This window comes from Mytilus edulis, chromosome 2, assembly GCF_963676685.1.
Source record: "Mytilus edulis chromosome 2, xbMytEdul2.2, whole genome shotgun sequence".
In the NCBI taxonomy this organism is placed as follows: Eukaryota; Metazoa; Mollusca; class Bivalvia; order Mytilida; family Mytilidae; genus Mytilus; species Mytilus edulis.
The window spans coordinates 26,724,879-26,747,476 of NC_092345.1; the positions used below are offsets into that span (position 1 = coordinate 26,724,879).

The 22,598-nt window shown below is 33.2% G+C and overlaps 1 protein-coding gene across 8 annotated transcripts in view; it reads left to right on the forward strand.

Annotated features, from left to right (window-relative positions):
- Positions 1-22,209, forward strand: part of LOC139511856 (choline/ethanolamine transporter flvcr2b-like) — a 45,754-nt gene extending 23,545 nt beyond the window's left edge. For 6 of the 8 annotated variants that reach the window (XM_071298981.1, XM_071298980.1, XM_071298979.1 and 3 more), the window contains 10 exons: positions 581-1,114; positions 3,108-3,249; positions 4,143-4,283; positions 5,239-5,306; positions 5,608-5,711; positions 7,281-7,391; positions 8,041-8,144; positions 12,894-13,007; positions 18,938-18,981; positions 22,108-22,209. In XM_071298981.1, coding sequence (XP_071155082.1) covers positions 587-1,114; positions 3,108-3,249; positions 4,143-4,283; positions 5,239-5,306; positions 5,608-5,711; positions 7,281-7,391; positions 8,041-8,144; positions 12,894-13,007; positions 18,938-18,981; positions 22,108-22,182 — 1,431 coding nt within the window. In that variant the 5' untranslated portion in view covers positions 581-586 and the 3' untranslated portion in view covers positions 22,183-22,209. Of the gene's footprint in view, positions 1-580; positions 1,115-2,079; positions 2,222-3,107; positions 3,250-4,142; positions 4,284-5,238; positions 5,307-5,607; positions 5,712-7,280; positions 7,392-8,040; positions 8,145-12,893; positions 13,008-18,937; positions 18,982-22,107 lie in introns of all 8 variants that reach the window. The other 2 variants (XM_071298975.1, XM_071298982.1) reach the window with 2 other exon arrangements.
- The last annotated feature ends 389 nt before the right edge of the window (positions 22,210-22,598 follow it).

Genomic DNA, 22,598 nt, shown 5'->3' on the forward strand with positions numbered 1-22,598 from the left:
ACGTTTACCTAAATTGCCCCAGTCAATGGATGGATTTAATGTGTCAATCAATGGCCACAGCCACACTGTTTTGAATTTCATTCTATATACTATGTGGACGCCATCATACATGATCGCCTTTTTCAGGACGTCACAATAAAAAAATCAAGAAAATTTAACGTCAATAATTAAATTTAGACCAATAATTTGCTGAGAACAGATATTTCAATAGTGAAATTTTTTTTTATCGCACCGCTTAAAAAAAGGCGAAAATATCACAAAAATTAGAAAAATTTATATAACCACGTGAAGTATATAACAGGCTGTCTTGTAGGAAATCAAACACAGAACGAAGTACAGTTGACAATGGGTTAGGGATTTGTTATACAGAGCTACATTTACAACTTAAAAGACAAGCAACTTTTAAGACGATAATATGAGTCGATTTGGTAAACATGAAGGGTATGGAAATGATAAGATGACAAGCATTGGTGATCATTGGCAGCAAATGACAAACAATGATAATATGACAAAGCATTGCCGATCATTGGCAGCAAAAGACAAACAGATTTGTTTTACAATTTATTAATTTTCGTTTTAGGTAACGATGAGTGTGCAAGAAAAGCCAATGCTATTAAATGGAGAAGTGGACAACACAAAAGATCAACCAGAATCACGACTGTATAAACGTCGATGGATCATTATATTTGTCTTCTCGTTTTATCTGTCTAGCAATGCCTTTCAGTGGCTTTCTCTAAACATAATAGGTGACGTCATATTAACGTTTTATAACGCGAGTTTACCGGAAGATGAATTAAAAAGAGACATGTCACTTGATTGGCTGTCTTTGATTTATATGTTGACGTATGTTACACTTATTTTTCCCTCCATGTGGTTTCTACAGAAAAAAGGATTACGAGTATCCACTTTGTGTGGGGCATTTCTAAATGCCATTGGTGCTTGGATAAAGGTAGCATCTGTGAACTCTGACCGATTTGGAGTTCTTATGTTTGGACAAACTATGTGCGCCATTGCTCAGGTTTTCACTCTCAGTTTACCAGCAAGAATAGCAGCAGTTTGGTTCGGCCCTAACGAAGTTTCTACAGCAACAGCTATTGGGATTTTTGGTATCCAGGTAATCTTAGTCTGCAGAGGACTTTAATTGCAATCATATTTTTTTTCACCTATTCTTAACATTTTACCATTTCACATTGAAGTAAAAGGTCGAATAAGTTTGAACTCACTTTTAAAAACTTGATTGAGTACTATTTGTTTAACGATGCATCAGCGCAAAATTACTTTTGTACACTAATTTCGACCTGTCCGTCTTCCTGTCCATCCGATTAAAATTTTAATCACGAAATACCACAAGTCATATATGTCAAATCATTTCATACATATTCAGGACGATATAAAATTTGTACAAAATAAATCAAATAAGTAGGTTCGACCGGGATGTTCGACTGGAAATTTTGGCGGTCACTGGTAAAAGATGTAATGGCGGCATGCCACATTTTGTGTAAATGCCACATACAAATTCTCAAAGAGTTGTTAAAGGAGTTTTCTTCACGTGCAGTAAACAACTGAGGCACACCCAAAGATAGGTAATGGACGTAACGCCCTCAAGGGGGGTCTCCATTAAAAATTAATAATCGAATGGAAAGAATAAGAAATTTGACCTCCCTCTTGTTACAAAAATACCTTCTACAAAAAAAAATGATCATATGAACAAAAAATTTCAATGCACAGATCATTAAAGCATGGTCAATTCGTTAAATTGATTGCTGCTTCCTAAAGTTATCCTGTGGCAACTGTATGATGATTGGATAATACCATTATGGTTATGTAATGCAAACGACAAGAAGTCCACTGTTTAAAGCCCAAATAACACACCAGGAGTTTTCCTTGATTAAATTTGACAAAAGTCGATCCAAGATTCTGTGATTCGTGACTTGAAATTTGTAAACATTTATTTCATCACAACAATAGTATATAGTCCAGAAAGCGTCCCAATTATCCCGTTCTCAGTCTGATGCTGATTATTAATCAGGTTAAAAAATATTGGCGGAGGTAGAATTTGTTTTTTGAATTCTATTGTAGATTGGTCATGCTATGGGATTTGTAGTACCTCCTATTATAGTACCGCACAGTGAAATTATTGAAGATATAGGCCAGAACTTATCAAAAATGTTTTACATAAGTGCTGGTGTTTCTACAATATATTTTGTTGTGTTGATTGCTGGTAAGTGAACGTGTGACTTTGTGATGAAGAACAGCAATAAAAACGCTGTTATTTTGCTTGTGTGTGGGTTTTTTTTGCTGTGCATATACTGGTTGTGTGTCATGGATTAATAGCACATATTCTTTGTTTTTCTATTATATAAATATTTTTAGGGAAAGAGATATTGGTTGAATTAGATAAATTTCTCTTCATGTACCGTAATGACCAATATTAAAGTTTCTGTGTATTGTTTTGTAGTTTGCTGTTTTATAAATCGTCCTTTTTTGCCATAAGGTTGTCAGTCTGCTCTTTTTGAACACAAGGTTGCCCATCTGTTTTCGATGTAAGGGTTTTGATTGCCTCATTAATTGGTACCTTCTGACTTTTTGTAATATTGATATTTCTGGAAAGCGCAAGACTAGTAACAAACACAGTATGTGGTGTTTTGCGGAGTTTGATGAGTCTTTTCGCCTTTTTTCTTCATTTGATTATGCTGTTGTAAGTGTTTTTCTGCGATAAGGGATTTCCTTTTTGACCCATAAACTATCTCTAAGATTTCGATGTCAGATCAAGACGGCATCTAGATTTAATCCATCATTTTCTACATTTGAAAATTCCTGTATCAAGTCAGTAATATGACAGTTCTTGTCCATTCGTTTTTGATGTTTTTTTGTCATTTGATTTTGCCATGTGATTAAAGACTTTCCGATTAGATTTTCCTCTGAGTTCAGTATTTTTGTGATGTTATTTTTAACTTAATATAAGCTTTATTGTTTGATATTCGTTGGTATATCACCAAGTGTTCTTCAAGATATACATAACACACCACATTGTTTTCAAGTTGTATATCTTAAACTAGCTGGAACGTGAGAATTTGAAAACTACACTTTATTATATTTTTTTTCAGATTGGTAATGCTGTAGGGTTTTTGCTACCACCTATTGTTGTGCCATACACTAAAGATATTACTTATATAGGTCATAACTTGTCATTAATGTTTTACATAAGTGCAGCAGTTACCACATTGTGTTTCATTTTACTTATTATTGGTAAGATATCAACCCTTTTTTTTAAACTTATATAAATTTTACTGGTATAGGATGAGAGGGTAAAAGTCTATGCTCTCATCAGATATATCTATGTCTATACCATGATTAAATTTTGAAGTCTCTTATTGTCTGGATTTTAAAATTTTATTCATAAATGCCCGATAGTTTTATACTTATATATTTCACTAATCCCAAAACATACTTTCCAAATATTCAATATGTATACTTGTAAATTGCGGACACTTTATAGGTAAATAGTAGATCTTAGATGGAACCAATTAACAAATTATTACTGATCTTAATCTTGTTGGTAAAACATTCTCAAAGCTTCAGTTTAGTTATCGTTATACATTGTAAATCCGAAATAGTAAGAAATTGAGATAGCTGGAAACTGATCCCTATTAACACACACATACCATACAATGTCGAAGAAAGTGTAAACAAGCACACTAACGAATGAAGCCTCGGTTATATACAAATACTCCTATAAACCAGATGGAAGATAAGCGAACGCAATCTCCGGCGCAGAGCTCACATCCGTTCCGTACTTACTACGTATCACTACACTAAATATAACTTGTATATCTTTATTTAAATGTTTTGAAGCTCATTATTTTTTTTTTTAGTAATTATTTTTTTTAGAGACTTGGAAAGTAGTGCATACTTTGCATAAAGAGGCGGGGCTTAAAAACAACGTACGGCAGAGGTCATTGTATTGTAGTGTACTAAGTATACGGAAAGGAAACGAGCGCTGTACGGAGATTGAAGCGAACGCTGCCGTCATTTTGTCTAGCTGTCAAAGACTGCGTCACTGCACTTAATCTGACAGCAAAATGGAAAGAAGCCAATGCTTGAGAAGGAACTCAATGTTATTTTCACCTTTTTTCTTTAAGTTTTTAGAGAAAGCCCACCATTACCTCCAAGTAAAGCTCAAAAGAAAGTACTAGACTTAACGAAAAAGCAGGTGCATTATGGAAAATCACTCCTCAATTTCGTTAAAAACAGGGATTTTTGCTTGGTTTGTGTTTCATTTGGCAAGTGTCGGCACAGGTAACACTAAGACACCAACCATTTTGTTTTCGAGATTGGAGTTTGAATTTTTTGTTAAGAAAGACATTCCTAAATTAACTTTTATCGCGAAATGCCATTTCAGCAGGTGTCTCCACGGGGGGAAAATGCTGTTAATATATATAGAATAACAAAAGTAATTTTGAAATTCAATCTCAGTAATTTTTCATTTGAGAAATGGTTGGTGCCTTAATAAGAAATAAACTGTTTAGCATTTTCTCTTTTTTTTTCTTTCTTTTTCGTTCGCCTGAATTTTAACTTGTTGTTTAAAACATTGAAATAATTGATTATAAAAATTAGTTGAAATAACAATTGATAATATGTTTTATTTCTTTTCGCTTATTCGTTACCGTTTTAATATTCTTTTGTCTTTTATATTTGAAAAAAAAACAACCAGTGACAGAAGATACCTTAAGATAAATAAAAAAATATAATCTGAAGAGAGACTTGTGACATTATGGCAGAAACGTAAATTGCAGAAAAGACAAACACGTTTACAATACACGACATAAGAAACATTAGAATAAGCAACATGCAACACAACTTAAACCGTGGTAATCTCAGATGCTTTGAAAGGGTGAGCAGATCCTACTTCACACGTAGGACGGGAGTGTAAATATGACAATTGGACTACATCCATGGTCATCTGTGACACAGGTATTCAATAACAACTAGCCATCTCATGATTACGCCCTTAACATTTTCAAATATGTTCAATAGGTTCCATATATGCAGCAACCAATAGGCGAAACATTTGAATTTCGACCATTGGACTAAACTAAACTATTTTTAAAATCATGTTCCTAGAGCCTTTCCATCTTTCTGTGATGTTCTGAGGATTTGTCAATATTTCAAATTAATCTACTATAATCATCTTCCTGGTTGAGCATAATTGATATAATATTACTTTCTATATTACAGCAATGAACTTGGGTTGCTCCTATGCCATATCAACCTTACTGAATCCAATCATATTGTTTTACTTCAAGGTAATTATTCCTCAGCCAAAATTGGGCTAAGACAAATGTTGCTTTTAATATTAAAGCTTCTCTAGGTCATATAGTTCTTCCGAAGTGTCATGTCTTAAACGGGCACTATAGCAACGAGATGAAAACAAAATTTAAGGTAATATTTGTTTTGTTCATTCATTAACGAAATTGAAATAGTCGCTTTTAGCAGACAGTATGGTACATTTTTTGTCAAATTAAGCTAAGAAACATTGATGATGAACTATTCACTTGCAAGCTATATATATATGAATTAAATAAAACACGATGCATTTTTTTACAGAGTCATCAGAAAGATGCAGGATTTATCGGTCTTACAATTATTTTATCGGGAGTTTTTGGTTCTATATTATCTGGTTTATGGTTGGATCGGACTAAAACATTTAAGTAAGTTTATCAGAACTATTGTTGTACAAATTACGCATTGGCTACAAAAACAATTTTAAGAAAGTCATTAAACTTAGTTTGAATTTTAAGACTAATCACCGGCTGGAATACAAGCGAGAGGTTTTATTTAGCTAGCTATCAAACAAGGTTTAATCTACCATTTTCTAAATAAGAAAATGCCTTAACCAAGTCAGGAATATGACAGTTGTTATCCATTCTTTTGATGTGTTTGAGATTTATCGTTATGCATTGTGATTTGTATCTACGTTGACTATACTTTTTCTCATGATACAGATTTTGTTAAAATTGTCTTTAACTTTTGAAAGAGGAATAACAGTGTAAAGGATATATGGCAGTTAATTAGCACAGATTGTATTTACTCAAACATAATTTTGTAAATTGATTTTTAATATCCACATCTGATTCACGCCTCCCCTAAATTATATAGTTTAACAATAATTTGAAGCCAGGCTTTGAATGCCGGTACAATTGAGGTTTAGAAGGAGTGGTCATGGAACACTTGGAATACCCAGCAATATAGCGTTATTCATAAGGAAACTTATGTAATTCAAGCATCCAATACAATCAAGGAAGATCCAGTTATTCATCTTTTGGTTGAAATTCCAAACGAACATAGAACAGACTATTATTATTATTCTCGATTTCCACATTGATGTGTGTTCTGTGAAAACCTTATTCCTTTATTAAATGGTTTATGTTGTGTGATTTACACACAAACACGCTGTTGTCTGGAGTTTTATTTGCGGGCACACTCATATATTTGTCATGGGGATAGGACATGTGCTTAGCAACATTTTGGTCTCTAAAGATCGATGTAGCATGTGTATTCATATATCCATTCTGATATTCAATTATGATAAATATCAATAACCTCATATACAAAACAAGCAATGATTTTTTTTATTCAGGAAAACATTTATTGTTATAAAATATTATTATTTTATTCTCCCGGACGCTTTATTTTCTTCACCGGGCGCTTTTTCTTTTCCAGGGCGCTCCCGGGCATATTTTAGTAGGACCGCATATCCTTGCCTGGCATAATCCTTAATTTAATCTATCAGTTTTACACTTGATGGATCTAGGTTCGCGATATTTCGGGCCTTTGAAAACAACAACATTAAAGCCTAGAACACGTACAGGGTTTGACAAACTAAATAATATTTGTTTTATGTATACGCTATATATGTTTCAAATCCTAAACAAACTATGAGCATTTGTCATTGTTCGCAATTTTATTTTATAGTCAGTGATGAACGAAGAAAATGCCGACGCGTGCATAAATTTTATTTGCAATTCAAATTTTTCACGTTTACTATCGGTTATACCATCATTGCGAAAAGAAAGAAATATTCATACACTAGCCAAATAAAAACGGAGATTTGTATACCAACGATAAGAATTGAAGTAAAATGTATTTAGTCTGCTTTCGAACTGTTTGTTTGTGATTTACTTTTATGTATCGTTAGAGTACAGCCTCAAATTTTCTATCTCCATTGTTCATTGCTATGATGGGTTTGTAATACATACAGTCAAATTTTATATTTTTAGAGGAACAACAATCGGGATATATTTGATAAGTTGTATTGGTATGGTCGTGTATACATTTATTTTAAAGCTACATCGTTTGTGGCTAGTGTATGTGTTTGCTGGATTTCTTGGGTGAGTACATTGTACAGTTGTATTTTGCATTGTGCGTTAGTTCATTTTGATCGGTTACCACACCAATTTGATCGGTTACCACACCAGTTTGATCGGTTACCACACCAGTTTGATCGGTTAACACACCAATTTGATCGGTTAACACACCAGTTTGATCGGTTACCACACCAATTTGATCGGTTACCACTCCAGTTTGATCGGTTACCACACCAGTTTGATCGGTTACCACACCAGTTTGATCGGTTACCACACCAGTTTGATCAGAACTCAAGTGAAAAATAGTTGACATGGACTTGCGGATTTTGCATAAGCCGATAAAACAAATTAGCAGATTTGTCATTGTTCGACCGTCTACATACCAGATAAAGGACATTTACATTATGATGTTAGTCCTGTATAACCATTGGCTATCCGATGGACAACATTCGTCATAAAGTTGTCACGTTTTTAGATTTTTTACATGTATACGATTCACTGAACATGTTTAATTTACTAGGGATTGTCTATAATGGACCTATAAACGATAACTTTTAAAACTTATACATAACAAATCCATCAAAAAAAGTTGTATATAACTACATGGGAAATATATGTAATCTTAAGATTCTACCATGAGAGCTTGTTAGTTCTGAGTCAAACTTTATTATAGGTTTTTTCTAACTGGCTATCGTCCTGTAGGATTTCAGCTAGCCGCTGAGGTTACATATCCTGAATGTGAAGGGACTTCATCCGGGTTATTAAATTTAGCGGCTGAGATAAGTTTACCTCTCCTATCTCTATTGCTACAGCGGCTGAGGTAAGTTTACTCTCTCCTATCTATATTGCTACAGCGGCTGAGGTAAGTTAACTCTCTCCTATCTATATTGCTACAGCGGCTGAGGTAAGTTTACTCTCCTGTCTCCATTGCTACAGCGGCTGAGGTAAGTTTACTCTCTCCTTTCTCTATTGATACAGCGGCTGAGGTAAGATTACTCTCATCTATCTCTATTGATACAGCGGCTGAGGTAAGTTCACTCTCTCCTATCTATATTGCTACAGCGGCTGAGGTAAGTTAACTCTCTCCTATCTATATTGCTACAGCGGCTGAGGTAAGTTTACTCTCCTGTCTCCATTGCTACAGCGGCTGAGGTAAGTTTACTCTCTCCTATCTCTATTGATACAGCGGCTGAGGTAGGATTACTCTCATCTATCTCTATTGATACAGCGGCTGAGGTAAGTTTACTCTCTCCTATCTCTATTGTTACAGCGGCTGAGGTAAGTTTATTCTCCTATCTATATTGCTACAGCGGCTGAGGTACGTTTACTCTCTCCTATCTTCATTCCATTGCTACAGCGGCTGAGGTAAGTTTACTCTCTGCTATCTCTATTGCTACAGCGGCTGAGGTAAGTTTACTCTCTCCTATCTATATTGATACAGCGGCTAAGGTAAGTTTACTCTCTCATATCTCTATTGATACAGCGGCTGAGGTAAGTTTACTCTCTCCTATCTCTATTGTTACAGCGGCTGAGTTAAGTTTAATATCTCCTATCTCTATTGAAAAAACGGCTGAGGTAAGTTTACTCTCTCCTATCTCTACTGCTACAGCGGCTGAGGTAAGTTTACTCTCTCCTATCTCTACTGCTACAGCGGCTGAGGTAAGTTTACTCTCTCCTATCTCTACTGCTACAGCGGCTGAGGTAAGTTTACTCTCTCCTATCTCTACTGCTACAGCGGCTGAGGTACGTTTACTCTCTCCTATCTCTACTGCTACAGCGGCTGAGGTACGTTTACTCTCTCCTATCTCTACTGCTACAGCGGCTGAGGTAAGTTTACTCTCTCCTATCTCTACTGCTACAGCGGCTGAGGTAAGTTTACTCTCTCCTATCTCTACTGCTACAGCGGCTGAGGTACGTTTACTCTCTCCTATCTCTACTGCTACAGCGGCTGAGGTACGTTTACTCTCTCCTATCTCTACTGCTACAGCGGCTGAGGTACGTTTACTCTCTCCTATCTCTACTGCTACAGCGGCTGAGGTAAGTTTACTCTCTCCTATCTCTACTGCTACAGCGGCTGAGGTACGTTTACTCTCTCCTATCTCTACTGCTACAGCGGCTGAGGTAAGTTTACTCTCTCCTATCTCTATTGCTACAGCGGCTGAGGTAAGTTTACTCCCTCCTATCTCTATTGCTACAGCGGCTGAGGTAAGTTTACTCTCTCCTATCTATATTGCTACAGCGGCTGAGGTACATTTTTTCGAGTTCACTCTCTCCTAACTCCATTGCTACAGCGGCTGAGGTAAGTTTACTCTCTCCTTTCTATATTGCTACAGCTGCTGAGGTAAGTTTACTCTCTCCTATCTCCATTGCTACAGCGGCTGAGGTAAGTTTACTCTCTCCTATTTATATTGCTACAGCTGCTGAGGTTAGTTTACTCTCTCCTATCTCCATTGCTACAGCGGCTGCGGTAAGTTTACTCTCTCCTATCTCTATTGCTACAGCGGCTGAGGTAAGTTTACTCTCTCCTATCTATATTGCTACAGCGGCTGAGGTTAGTTTACTCTCTCCTATCTCTATTGCTACAGCGGCTTGGGTAAGTTTGCTCTCTCCTATCTCTATTATTGCTACAGCGGCTGAGGTACGTTTACTCTCTCCTATCTCTATTGATACAGCGGCTGAGGTAAGTTTACTATCTCCTATCTATATTGATACAGCGGCTGAGGTAAGTTTACTATCTCCTTTCTCTATTGATACAGCGGCTGAGTAAGTTTACTATCTCCTATCTCTATTGACAAAACGGCTGAGGTAAGTTTACTCTCTCCTATCTCCATTTATACAGCGGCTGAGGTAAATTCTCTCTCTCCTGTCTCTATTGATACAGCGGCTGAGGTAAGTTTACTATCTCCTATCTCCATTCCATTGCTACAGCGGCTGAGTTAAGTTTACTATCTCCTATCTCTATTGACAAAACGGCTGAGGTAAGTTTACTCTCTCCTATCTCTATTGCTACAGCGGCTTGGGTAAGTTTGCTCTCTCCTATCTCTATTGCTACAGCGGCTGAGGTACGTTTACTCTCTCCTATCTCTATTGATACAGCGGCTGAGGTAAGTTTACTCTCTCCTATCTATATTGATACAGCGGCTGAGGTAAGTTTACTCTCTCCTATCTCTATTGATACAGCGGCTGAGGTAAGTTTACTATCTCCTATCTCTATTGAAAAAACGGCTGAGGTAAGTTTACTCTCTCCTATCTATATTGCTACTGAATCTGTTTTCTTTATGCAATACTATTTAATTGGATTTAAAAAATATAAACTTGAATGCCTACGTTTTTGACGATTTACAACATGCAATATGGTATGGCTTTTACCCATAATTAAACTCTTCGACTGTGTTAATCCTTGGTATCTGCATCAGGAAGATTTAATCACTTACCTATATATATTGGTTCAATATGATGTAATTCGAGTTGTTCCTTTTTTTAGCGTGATTTTGGAGGGATAAATTTTCTTATTTTACTAATAAAAATTTAATTAAGTTTAACAAGAGACACCTAGTAGTTCGTAATGATGAAACAAGCAAAGTTTAAATACTACCCAGTAACTTTTCTAGAAGTTGTGTATTTCAACTGGAAAAAATGAATCTCATGTCTTCAGTGTAATATTATCAATAACGCTAACAATGGAAATCCAAACAATGTATATATTTTTTTGTGTATACATAATGAAACTATAATAAATGATGAGTCTTATGTAGACGAAACGCGCGTCTTGCGTACTTAATTAAAATCCTGGAACCTTTGATAACTATATAAAGGCTACAGTAATATGCCGCTGTTCCGAAGAAATAATTCGATTTAAGCAAAAACAGTTCCAGATAACACTCTAAAACCTAGGGAAACACATCAACTATAAGAGGAAAACAAGCGATAGCCTTTCAAAAAGTGCTAAATTCGACTCTTAGCTGATGAAAATGGAAAGAGCTCTCGCTTTGTAGATTAATTCATTTACGAGGCCCCTCATGGGGGGGGGGGGGGGGGGGGGGGGGTCCTAGTAATCACATAATCACCATTTTTTTGCCAATATAATCACATAATCATTAAATATTTGCTTATCTTTAGTAATCAAATAATCATAAACTAAAAATACAGTCCTAGGTAATCAAATAATCATGAAATATTTGGCTTAATAATCAAATAATCATTAAAAAAACGGCCAAGTAATCACATAATAAAAAACCCCATGAGGGCCCTCATTTACTAGAATAACCACGTGCATCAATCAACAAATTTTACCACACACGTGAGGTAACACGTTATATGAACTTGTAGTATCGTTTAACGTTGTTGTTAACAACAAATGGAAGTTTTTAACGACCTTGACTGGCTATACAGTCCTTGTTATTTACTCCAGAAGATTCGTCTATTTATAGATAAAAGTTACCTGTGTAAAATCTAATTGCTAAAATAGAGACGACAAATCCGATATTCTACGGGATTGAAGGACATTTACTTGGTTTGGATTGTCCTAACCAATCAATAAATTTTGATTATTCACGTCTCGTGATATCTTCCAATCAGGTAGCAAGAAAAAATCACGCCCTAAGTGTCCACCGTTCAATTCTTAATCTCGACTCCTAGGAGAACAACAGAACAACAGAAACACTGAATAACAATTGAAAATACATAGATATGGACTGTATATAACAACTGCCGTATTCTGACTTGTTACAGGACATGTAAATAACAAATGGAGGGTTGAACCCGATTTCATGGCTAAACGAAAGCACTATACCTGACAAGAATACAGTACAAACAAACGCAAGGACATTCAGCACGTTGAAATACATAGTACATAAAAATATATTAGTACATAACAACATGTAAACCACAGAATAAAAACACATCACCAATGAATTTACGACAGCACACTGGGACATCACTAGCAAAATATAAACTGCGCGTCACATGAATTGACCAGCGTTTCTAAAACTGATTTTTTTTTTGGTGACATTTATATTATCACAAAACTGTCCGGTAAAGAACATAATCCTTTATTTGCTAAAATGCCACTAAAAGATAAATTATTTGAGACCGGGAGTAGTCTATGACTATCTATCTTTTTTTTTTTGGTATTAAAAACATGGAAGTGATCAACTTAAAACCATGGTTAGGTGTTCTGCATTTTTTTAAAACTTGAAACTGATAGAACAACATGTTTGTAGCATCTTACATGAACACAAGTCAATTATATTGTTTACAGATATAAGGGAAGCGTCACAGAATCTTTAAATTTTCGATAGATTAGGATCAAAAATGTAATTTTCCATTGTCATTAGAAGCACTAATTATAAGTAAAATGCAACAAACTACCGAATTCCTAGTAAAATTCCAAAACGGAAACGGAAAGTCCTTGATCAAATGACAAAATCAAAAGCTCAAACACAAAAAACAAATGAAAACACCTGTCAAATTTCAAACTTGATTTAGTATTTCTTTATGTAGAAAACTGATTTTCTTTAAAACTTTAGATTATTGGAATTGTATCGACTATTGGGATGAGAGCACTGATGACAAACGTCAGTATATTTGCCGCTAACGCTACTGTGTGTGCTGCACTACTTGTTGGAACTGTGCTTTCAGGTAGGAAATATAGTTAGTCATTGAGTTCGATTAGAAAAATTGATTTCTTATTGCTCGACAAATGAGTCGATGATTAACGTCCAGCAAGCTATAATTATATGGTACCATATTCTGAGCTACATACTAGAAAGAAGGTAGGAATTCCTTTCACCATCAGGCGTCAAATAATCATTTTCGGCTACCGTTAGCGTCGAATTTGTTAAAAGTTTAATCGTGAATCGTCCAACTATCCTTATTGTGTTTCGTCAGATGTCTCAAACTCCTATCTGTTACCATTAGTTTAAAAATGCTATTAACATGATTTTTCAAAATCAGTCTATTTGTTTAAGAAATGGATGTCACTTAACTATCCATTTGGAAAGTTTTGAAATCATATTTCAGTTTGGTTAAAAATGTTTAGTTAAAGAGTAGCAAGGATACCAAAGGAATATACAAACTTTATAGTCGAAAACAAACTGACAATGCAATGTCAGTAAACGGATTTCCGGTATCTACTTCATCCGTAGGTTTCCAATGAAAACAAAGCGTTCAGAACCCCCCCCCCCCCCCCCCCGGTACGTCTAAACACTGCTAAGGACTCCTTAGTGCACTAAGGACTATACAGTGCCACTAAGGACTAGAAGGGGAGCTTTTATTTGTATTATTTTTACATATTATGGTAGAGATAGATATTTAATGCATAAATTTCAAATTTTATAGAAAAATAATAATAAATAAATAAGTTATTCAACATTATTTAGACACGTGCCTTATTTTCTTTGATATGCCGAAAATCAATGAACCGATTGACACGTGCCAAATAGGTTTCGCCAAATAACATAACAACAGTTACTGATTAAACAATCATGATCTTTTTGTTTTTAAAAGTAAATAACAATTGTATCGAAAAGATTTATGCTTAATATTTATAATTAAACGTCTTGTTCTTATTTAAAATGATTTAAAGGCCAAATAAGTTTGCTTTATTTATTTCCCGACAAAGCCATTTGCCATAGGTGCACGACTTTGATGTGCGGCAACCAAATGACTAATACGTTAGAGTGTGGTCAGTTTGTTAAAATGTTTATGTAAGAGACACGAGGACAAAAAAGGAATAAATATATTTATAAGTGTTTTGTTTTTATTTTAATTCAGACAAAGATGCGAGTATGTGACACAATAATAAAATATTTTTTTTTATTATTATTTTATACAAATGGTTGCACTAAAAATATGAATAAAAAAACTATAAATCATGATGATTGCTTTTCCACTTTTTAATTAATGCTTTATATTATAAATAAATAAATAAAATAAATATTTAATTTAATTATACATAGTACGAATTACGATTGAATTGAAAAAAAAAAATCATGTGGCGTCCTTGGGATTTATCAAAACGACTAGTTTTCAACGAGTTTGATATCTGTTTACAACGGCCTCATATGGTACTTATTTGTTTGTAATTGTTCGACATTGTTTTTTTTTTTTTCTAAAAGAAAAAGAAGGTTACAAATTATTTAACGAACTTAAGTCAGATTAAGTTTCATTTTCCAAAAAATAAAAGAGTCAAATTTTTTTTTTACCGAATTGTCTGTTTAACATATTTTTGTTTATTGCATGAAATAATTTATTAAATAATAACTATGTGGTATGTGCTATACTCACTGTTGAAGGCCGTAGGGTGACTTATGGTTATTTATTTCTGTGTCATTTTGTCTCTTGTGAAGAGTTGTCTCATATCGCCAATCATACCACATCTTCTTATTTATATTGGTTGCATGTAGTAAAATTTTTTTATATTGAACTCGTTTTTGTCAAAAGATATATTGCTCAAACGTGTTCTTCATGTGATAATAAATTTAGAAAATGAACCATAGCAAACGCAAAAGATATAAACTCTGTCCAAATACGTCTGTTTACATGCTGCAGTAAATAAGTTTGGTAACACGTAGTAAATATTTTTTATCATATGGAATTCGTTTTTGTCCTGAAATATATTGGCAAAACTTTTTCTTCATATGACATAATTTTTGAAAATGAACAATAGCAACCGCATAAGATCATCTCTGTCCAAACAAGCGATTAACTGGATACCGCAAAGTATACCAGAACTTGTGAAAACGCTCCACGAACTAGTCAAGCTGGAGTTTGTTGACTTAAGACAAGCACTGTACAGCCAAGGAAATTACCTGCTGTTTGGATACTTTAAGCGCTACCAATTGTTGTATCAATGCTGGCTTACACAAACATCTGATAAAAAAGATCGCCTTTTTCAAAAAGCTAATGAAAGACTGTGACAAGTTTAGTTTGACTTCAATTAAAGCAAAAACAGTGATAAGTACTCTGTTTGACTTTACCATGCCATTACCTCAGAGACTTGCCAAGAAACCATGTCAAACAAAAAGACCAATAGTCGCTCGAACACAGACGCGATTTTGAACATTTGTATGTCTGATCTATGAAATGTAATTTAAATATTTAAACATCAAATAAAAACCCCGACATTAGATATATTGCTCTGGTGGAACAATTTATTATTTTCAAGAAACACAACATACACTTGAGAATATACTTCGTCAAAAAAATAAACATTAATAAAATTTCAGAAACAATTCATTTATTTGTATCCAACTTTACCAATCTTGTCGATTCAACACAACAGACAGCAGGATTTCCGTGTAATCAGATATGTAATTTGACACGTGCCAAACGGTTCATTGATTTTCGGCATATCAAAGAAAAATAGGCACGTGCCTAAATAATGTTGAATATCTTATTTATCTATGATTATTTTTCTATAAAATTTGAAATTTATGCATTAAATATCAATCTCTACCATAATATGAAAAGAAATTACATGTAACAGCACCCCATCTAGTCCTTAGTGGCATGTTATAAGTCCTTAGTGCACTAAGGAGTCCTTAGCAGTGTTTAAACCCCCCCCCCCCAAAAAAAAATCAAAAAAATTATAATTACAGTTCCAACGGTTATGTAAGTTTCCCAACGATAACTTAAAAATACTTTAGTTTCGAATGAAGCAATTTAGATACTAACAAGGCAATCAATCACACAATAACATTTTGAATGAGAATATGTTTTGTTAAAGGGAAACTTCGCAAAAAAATCAAAAATTGATATTATGTCCATTCTGTATAAAAATGCTCAAATTTATAGATATTAAAGTTTTATTCCGCTAAATAAGAGATCACCATCGATTTTAAATTTTGAGTATCAGTTCTCTACTCTCCGCCATCTTGTCACCTTCTCCGATGAAAAATCACGATATGTCAATAAACCACAAAGGAACAAAACTACAGTAAACGATGTAGTCGTAATTGCGTGTCGATATCTTGTCAATCGTACGGTTGTTTTATCTGACTGAGTAACTTGATACGGAAAATGGTCTTATATTTTTAAATAACCATATAGTCTGTTATTTTTAAACTGATAATATTGTAATTAGTTAAAAAGTCAAAGTTCAAATCATAAAATGATAAATAAGTGTTCCGTGGAAATTGTTTTCGAAAATCTAATTCGTTCATAATTCTTTCAAGTAATAAACTTTATTTAAATAAATTCGGATCTTCCCTCATCTGATCACCAGCATGGCTAAAGGTATTACTCCCAAAGGTATTGGAAGGGGTGTAAGGTGACACGTCCAGGTATTCAATCGATTTCCTGTCCGGCGGGCTTGCAAGTTCATGCATCGTTTCACTTCTGTAGGTATTGATCAGTGTACACGACCGTTACTTATAACTTTCCATTTTGAACTATCAGGTGCATGTATAATATACATTTTTGTCTTGCGTGTCCGAAAGTGATATAATATACTAGTCATTACTGAACTCATACGCTTGTTTATAAATAACATTTCTGGTGTAAAGAATATTACTTATAAAAAAAAATAATACAAAAAAAATAATTGAAGAAATACAAATCTATTTACATATTTTTCCAAGGGTTAATTTGGGAAAATGTAATATATACTCGTTGTCAATAGTTTAGGACAGATTGGAACATACCAGAATTATTGATCTAAAAAACTAAAAAAATGTGCGCATTTGTCGACGATTCGTGTATACATACGCCTGGTAGAAAGTTACGGAACTATAGTCAGTAGCGCTATTTAAAATATGTATACATGTATACATTGAACATAAGAAAGAAACATACATTTTGTGTAAAGTGTGGTAAAAGTTTTGTAAATAGACTAGTCCACGTATGCCAACAGTATGTAATCAACGAATTCGATAGACTATTGTATACCAAAAGAAGAAGAAGAAAAAAAAGAAACAATTTGATTTAAATACAGGTCAATTTATAACTTGCTTTGGTTCATCGAAGTTAAGAACATAGTAAACTCACAGATTTATATATCAATTAAATTGTTCTCGAATAAAGGACGAAATTCGTCATCATCACAATTGTTCCAACATTCATGTAAAATATATGCAACTGGACGTACACTAATAATCCCCAAGGAATGTGAATATTTTCTAGGAAAACTATTGAGTATCAATTTCGGGATTTATTTTCTTTCTTGATATTCAATGACAGCAATTTAAAGAATAAACTGCTTGTCGGATATTTGTCCGCTTTAGGGGTATTCTTGCATGTTGAACAGACTTATAATAACATTCAAAAATAGGGAAAGATAACATTAAATTCGTTGTCTTTTAATTTTAAACATCGTTGATCAAATAGTTATTTAAGTATATATATACGTTGGGGGACGACGATTATTATAGTTGTCTCAGATTTTAATAAGGACGTTCCCGATTATGAATAAATTTGGTTGACGTTTATCACACTTGAAAAGAATATCTATTCGTAATTTTTCGATTCCATTACAAAAATATTTTTTTCTTTATTCGTACATATTATATTCCGCTTCGGTAGAGTTATCTTCAGATAGTTTCATATATTAATTAATACATGGCTTTCAAAAGTCTAAATGTAAGTGTTCTCGTACATTTTTTCGCCGAATAAAGACAAATAAAAATGATTTAGTAAAGCTATTTCTAATTTCTAAGTCCCCCTTTTTTATGAGACATAAATCAAGGACAAGACTTGTATATCATTTCATTCTGACATATGAATTAAGTTTCCCGTCTTTAACCGAAAAATGTGTATTTCTTAGTAAATTAACTTATTTGAATTGAAATAAATAATAGCACCAAATATAATTAAATAATTCCACGGCGACCAATTTTTATTTGTCACCAACTTGAATATGTATTTTTAATGTGTGTATTAAATGCTACCACTGATCCGAATAGACAGTCACACCTGGCAAGGTGTGCCCTAGAGGCGTGGTTAAATACCGAAGTGCAAATAACAATTTACCTTTCAACAAGCCATCTACGAGTATTGCCACAGAACCGTGAATACACACATCGTATAAACCTAGCCATAGCAGAGATAGTAAAAGGTCAATAATAGTACACCAACATATTGTCTTTACAGATTATTGTACTTTAATTTGCTCACCTTATCAGTCCGAAAATGCATTTATTAAAAATAAATTTATAACTTTTTGTGTTGTCTACAAAAATAATTCGAATATATACGTTTAACATAGATAATTTATCTCACGAATGAGTACAATTGAACGTCTGTGCGTTTTATCTTCTTATTATCGGATGGTTATTAGATAAAGCATACGTCATCGGCGCGCTTACGATTACGTTAAAATATGATTAAAAACCAAGACTTTTAATGATTGTATTTTAAATCCCGGCATGCAAAAATCAGGAGAAAACGTCACGACCTACAGGAAGTAGTTGATATTTTTTCATTAATTATTGAATTTCTCCTTTATTACTGCACATATAGCGATAAAACTTTGTGAATATATATATTATGTCATAATGAACATATTTAAACCATAAGTAAAAAATCGTGAATTTTCCCTTTAACTTAAGATATATTCATCTGACTAATTGCAGCATTTATCAGACCAAATTATAAAAGACAAGCAGCTGGCAAAGAGGTAATGTATAGTTATATATGTTTTTGTTTTGTAGTTGTTAATACACGTATTTTTTATTACCCATATCAATGTTTAAAATGTGCAATATTCTTACAAGATGTGGTATTTTACAATGGCCGGATCTAGAAGTCAATATAGTATGGTATTGTCAACTTGTATCCCTTTTTATCGGTACTTATACATCTCGTCAATGTGTTTGTATTGTCTTTCATTTTTTGGTGGCGTGTTTTGTATAAGCGACTGTTTGTATTTCTTTGGTTCTAATAACTTGACTCTGTACTTTAAAAGATCCCGTCAGTATGATATTGTTCTATTTTATGTTATTATGATATATTTACGCGCGTAGCGGGTAATTTAACAGTGTGCACCACATTTTTATGTTATTTCGAATAGACAGAAAAAATATTACATTCATTTCTTATAATTTAATTCTAAATTCTATTTTAACCCTCTTGCTGCCAAAGGGACATTTATGGCTTCTACACACAAATCTTGTTGATTGTGTAGAACGTCAAAGGTATATTGTAACGTCACAATACTCAGGGGGCACTGATAACATCAAAATACGGCGTCAAAAGGGCGATTTTGGCGGGAATGAAGCAAACTGAATAAAATGCTTTAAAAGTATACTTAAAACGGATGTCAAGAAATGATACAGGATCATAAGCTTGTTAGTATTATAATACCAACTTATTTAACGTGTTTGCTAATTATCTATTTCGTCATTTTCATGTAAAATGTTGCATTCTTTCGAGAAATTTGTTTTACATTTTTTTTTTCGTACACTCTATCAATCAGAATTTCTCATATAAGTCAAAAAATCTTATCCCTGATAAATAATCATAAAAAAGGTAACTGTTATACTTGATTACCTTAAATATTAATAATCATTCACAATACACCATACACGCTTTATTTAAACGAACTGGATAATTTATTTAGTGCTCAAATACCACGATTGAAATCTCAGTTAGGATTTTTTTTTTGTAAAAGTACACATGTTAACCGATGTACTTGTATTGCCATACGATATTTCAATACATTTTAAACCTGTTTCATCATGGAAGCACTGCCTTAAAAATGTTTATTTTCATTCGAAATGGGGATGTTAAATTAGTAGTTGACACAATGATTTCGATTTCTATCATATATATCATAGATATCCTTTCCCAGTGGCAACCTCTTTTTTCTTGCATTCACCACATATCTTTTACTTTGTAGGACTCATTAAGCAATAGATGTATTGTATATTCAATTTCAGACGTCCTTAATATTGCATGAAATATTTGCCACTGAAAGTTGAAAAGAGAACAATTTATCAATTAACAGATTTAAAGATATTTCATGTATATGTCAATTACAGTGTGTACTTTATCTTAGTAAATGAAAATGAATTATTATTGATTCAGATTCACTTGTAGACAATAGAAATTCATTTTAGAGAATTTCTTTCCTCGTTTTTACTATATTTTTTTTAATTCGTAATCTCTAAAATTTTGAGCAATAAGTGGTTAACAAAATTATAATAAACATTATTAAAAAAATAAGCAAAATGAATATGGATGATAATTTTTATATAAAAAAATATTTCCTCGCCTACCGAAACAAGGATTGAAATCATGATAATTTTAATCTGACACGTTTGATACTTTACAACAAGAAGTAGCTCATAGAATCATGGAACAGCTGCTCGGAGATTTTATTTATTTTTATTAATTTGTACACGCTTTGTTTTTATTTTCATTTTCATTGAGTTCCGTTGTTTTGCCGTTTATATAATGATTTGAGAGATTTTTTTACAGTATTTATACCAATTACCTAATAAAAAAACGAGAATAAATATTTTACTATTTTATAGGTGGTTAAGAATCATTTATGCATTTCACTTGACAAAGATAAAACAAAGTCGCCTTTAAAGCTAGTATAGCAATTTGTATATTATTTTCACTTTATTTTAAGACAAGAAAGATAAAAAAAAATATATTCCAAGGTTAAAAGTGTATTTTTAAATAATCTTGTGTAAAAAACATCGTTTATGACAATCTTAGAGCATATTTAACTTCCGTAAAATAACTTATACATCGTTTTCATAATTACGGCTACATTGACGCGGGAAAAATTATGGACGGCGGGAAAGCGCAGTTCTACAGAGATGCACAAGTTTTGCAACGTCACAGATAAGAAACGTCAAGATGCTTTTGGCGCGACAAAGCAGGAAAAAAACTCGGCAGCAAGTAGAAAACCTCGAAAAAACGTTGATGACGTCACGGTCACATGTCTAAATTATGTCTATGGGCTCATAACAAAATAACGTCAGCCAATCAGAAGACGCGTTACATTCAAAATTAAATTATAACCCTATATGCTAACATTGCCTATGAAAATTTTAAAATTGTTTTTTGTATGCATATTGAACGACAAATCTATGTGACGTATAAAATTTTCTGACGTCAGACACACAACTCAATGAATGTGTTTGTAGATAGATGTTTTTGTGTTCTGTTAAATTGTTCCTTTTAAAATTGTTATACGATGATGACTGATGTACCCATATTTTGACTATTTTATTTATTGTGTGACTGTCTGTTTAGTTAATGCATCAATGTAAATATAACGGAATTTGATGAGACTGTCATCAAAGTGAGAGGGTTAGAGCTATAAAACCAGGTTTAATCCACCATTTTCTACATTTGAAAATGCCTGTACCAAGTCAGGAATATGACAGTTCTTGTCCATTCGTTTTTGATGCGTTTTGTTATTTGATTTTGCCATGTGATTATGGACTTTCCGAATTGATTTTCCTCTGAGTTCAGTATTTTTGTGGTGTTACTGTTTATAGACACAATGGTAAACATACAGCCATACACAACAACATCAACAACAACAATAAAAAACATGTCACTTCAAATTACCAAGGTTTTTTTTCTTTAACAAATTGAAAATAAGGATTGAATAAGTACGATGAAATAGTTTTAAAATGTTCATGTACCTTGTTGATTAACGTTAAAGAGAGACGAAAGATAACAAAGCATTGACCGACTTACTATTTAGTTTCAAATTTTAATTATAAAGCAATAAACTTTACCAATATCTATTGATTCGATAATTTTGTTTTTATCTTTACAGATGCATTCGAAAATGAAAGTGGAAATAGACGTTGAAATTGATGAAAAATCAAAATTGAATTTGGATAAAACATGACAATATTAAAACTATCAAATATTTGTATTTTACTTAGCTTTCTTATAATGTTTTGCTCCCTCCCTTCGCTTTTTAACCGTTCTATATTGAACGAGGGGAATGTTTATCTAGTTCTCTTTGTTTTCATCTCGGTAACTTTGCTTCCAAAGATGATTATCTTTGTTTAAACTACGGATTAGTATTAAAATGCTGATAAGGACCGTCAATACGGGTGAATGCACAGCGACATTACTGTGAGGAATATTTCCGGGAAGAAAACAAAGAGTAGACGTTCAACCAAAGAAAATTGATCAAAATTTCACATAGCTTAGCGACAGAAGGAATACCTTTCAGCGATTTTACTGCTCAAGATTCATATTTTGGTCATTAATGTCTAATCAGTCAAGGATGATTTAAGACAATATATTTGAGAAAGT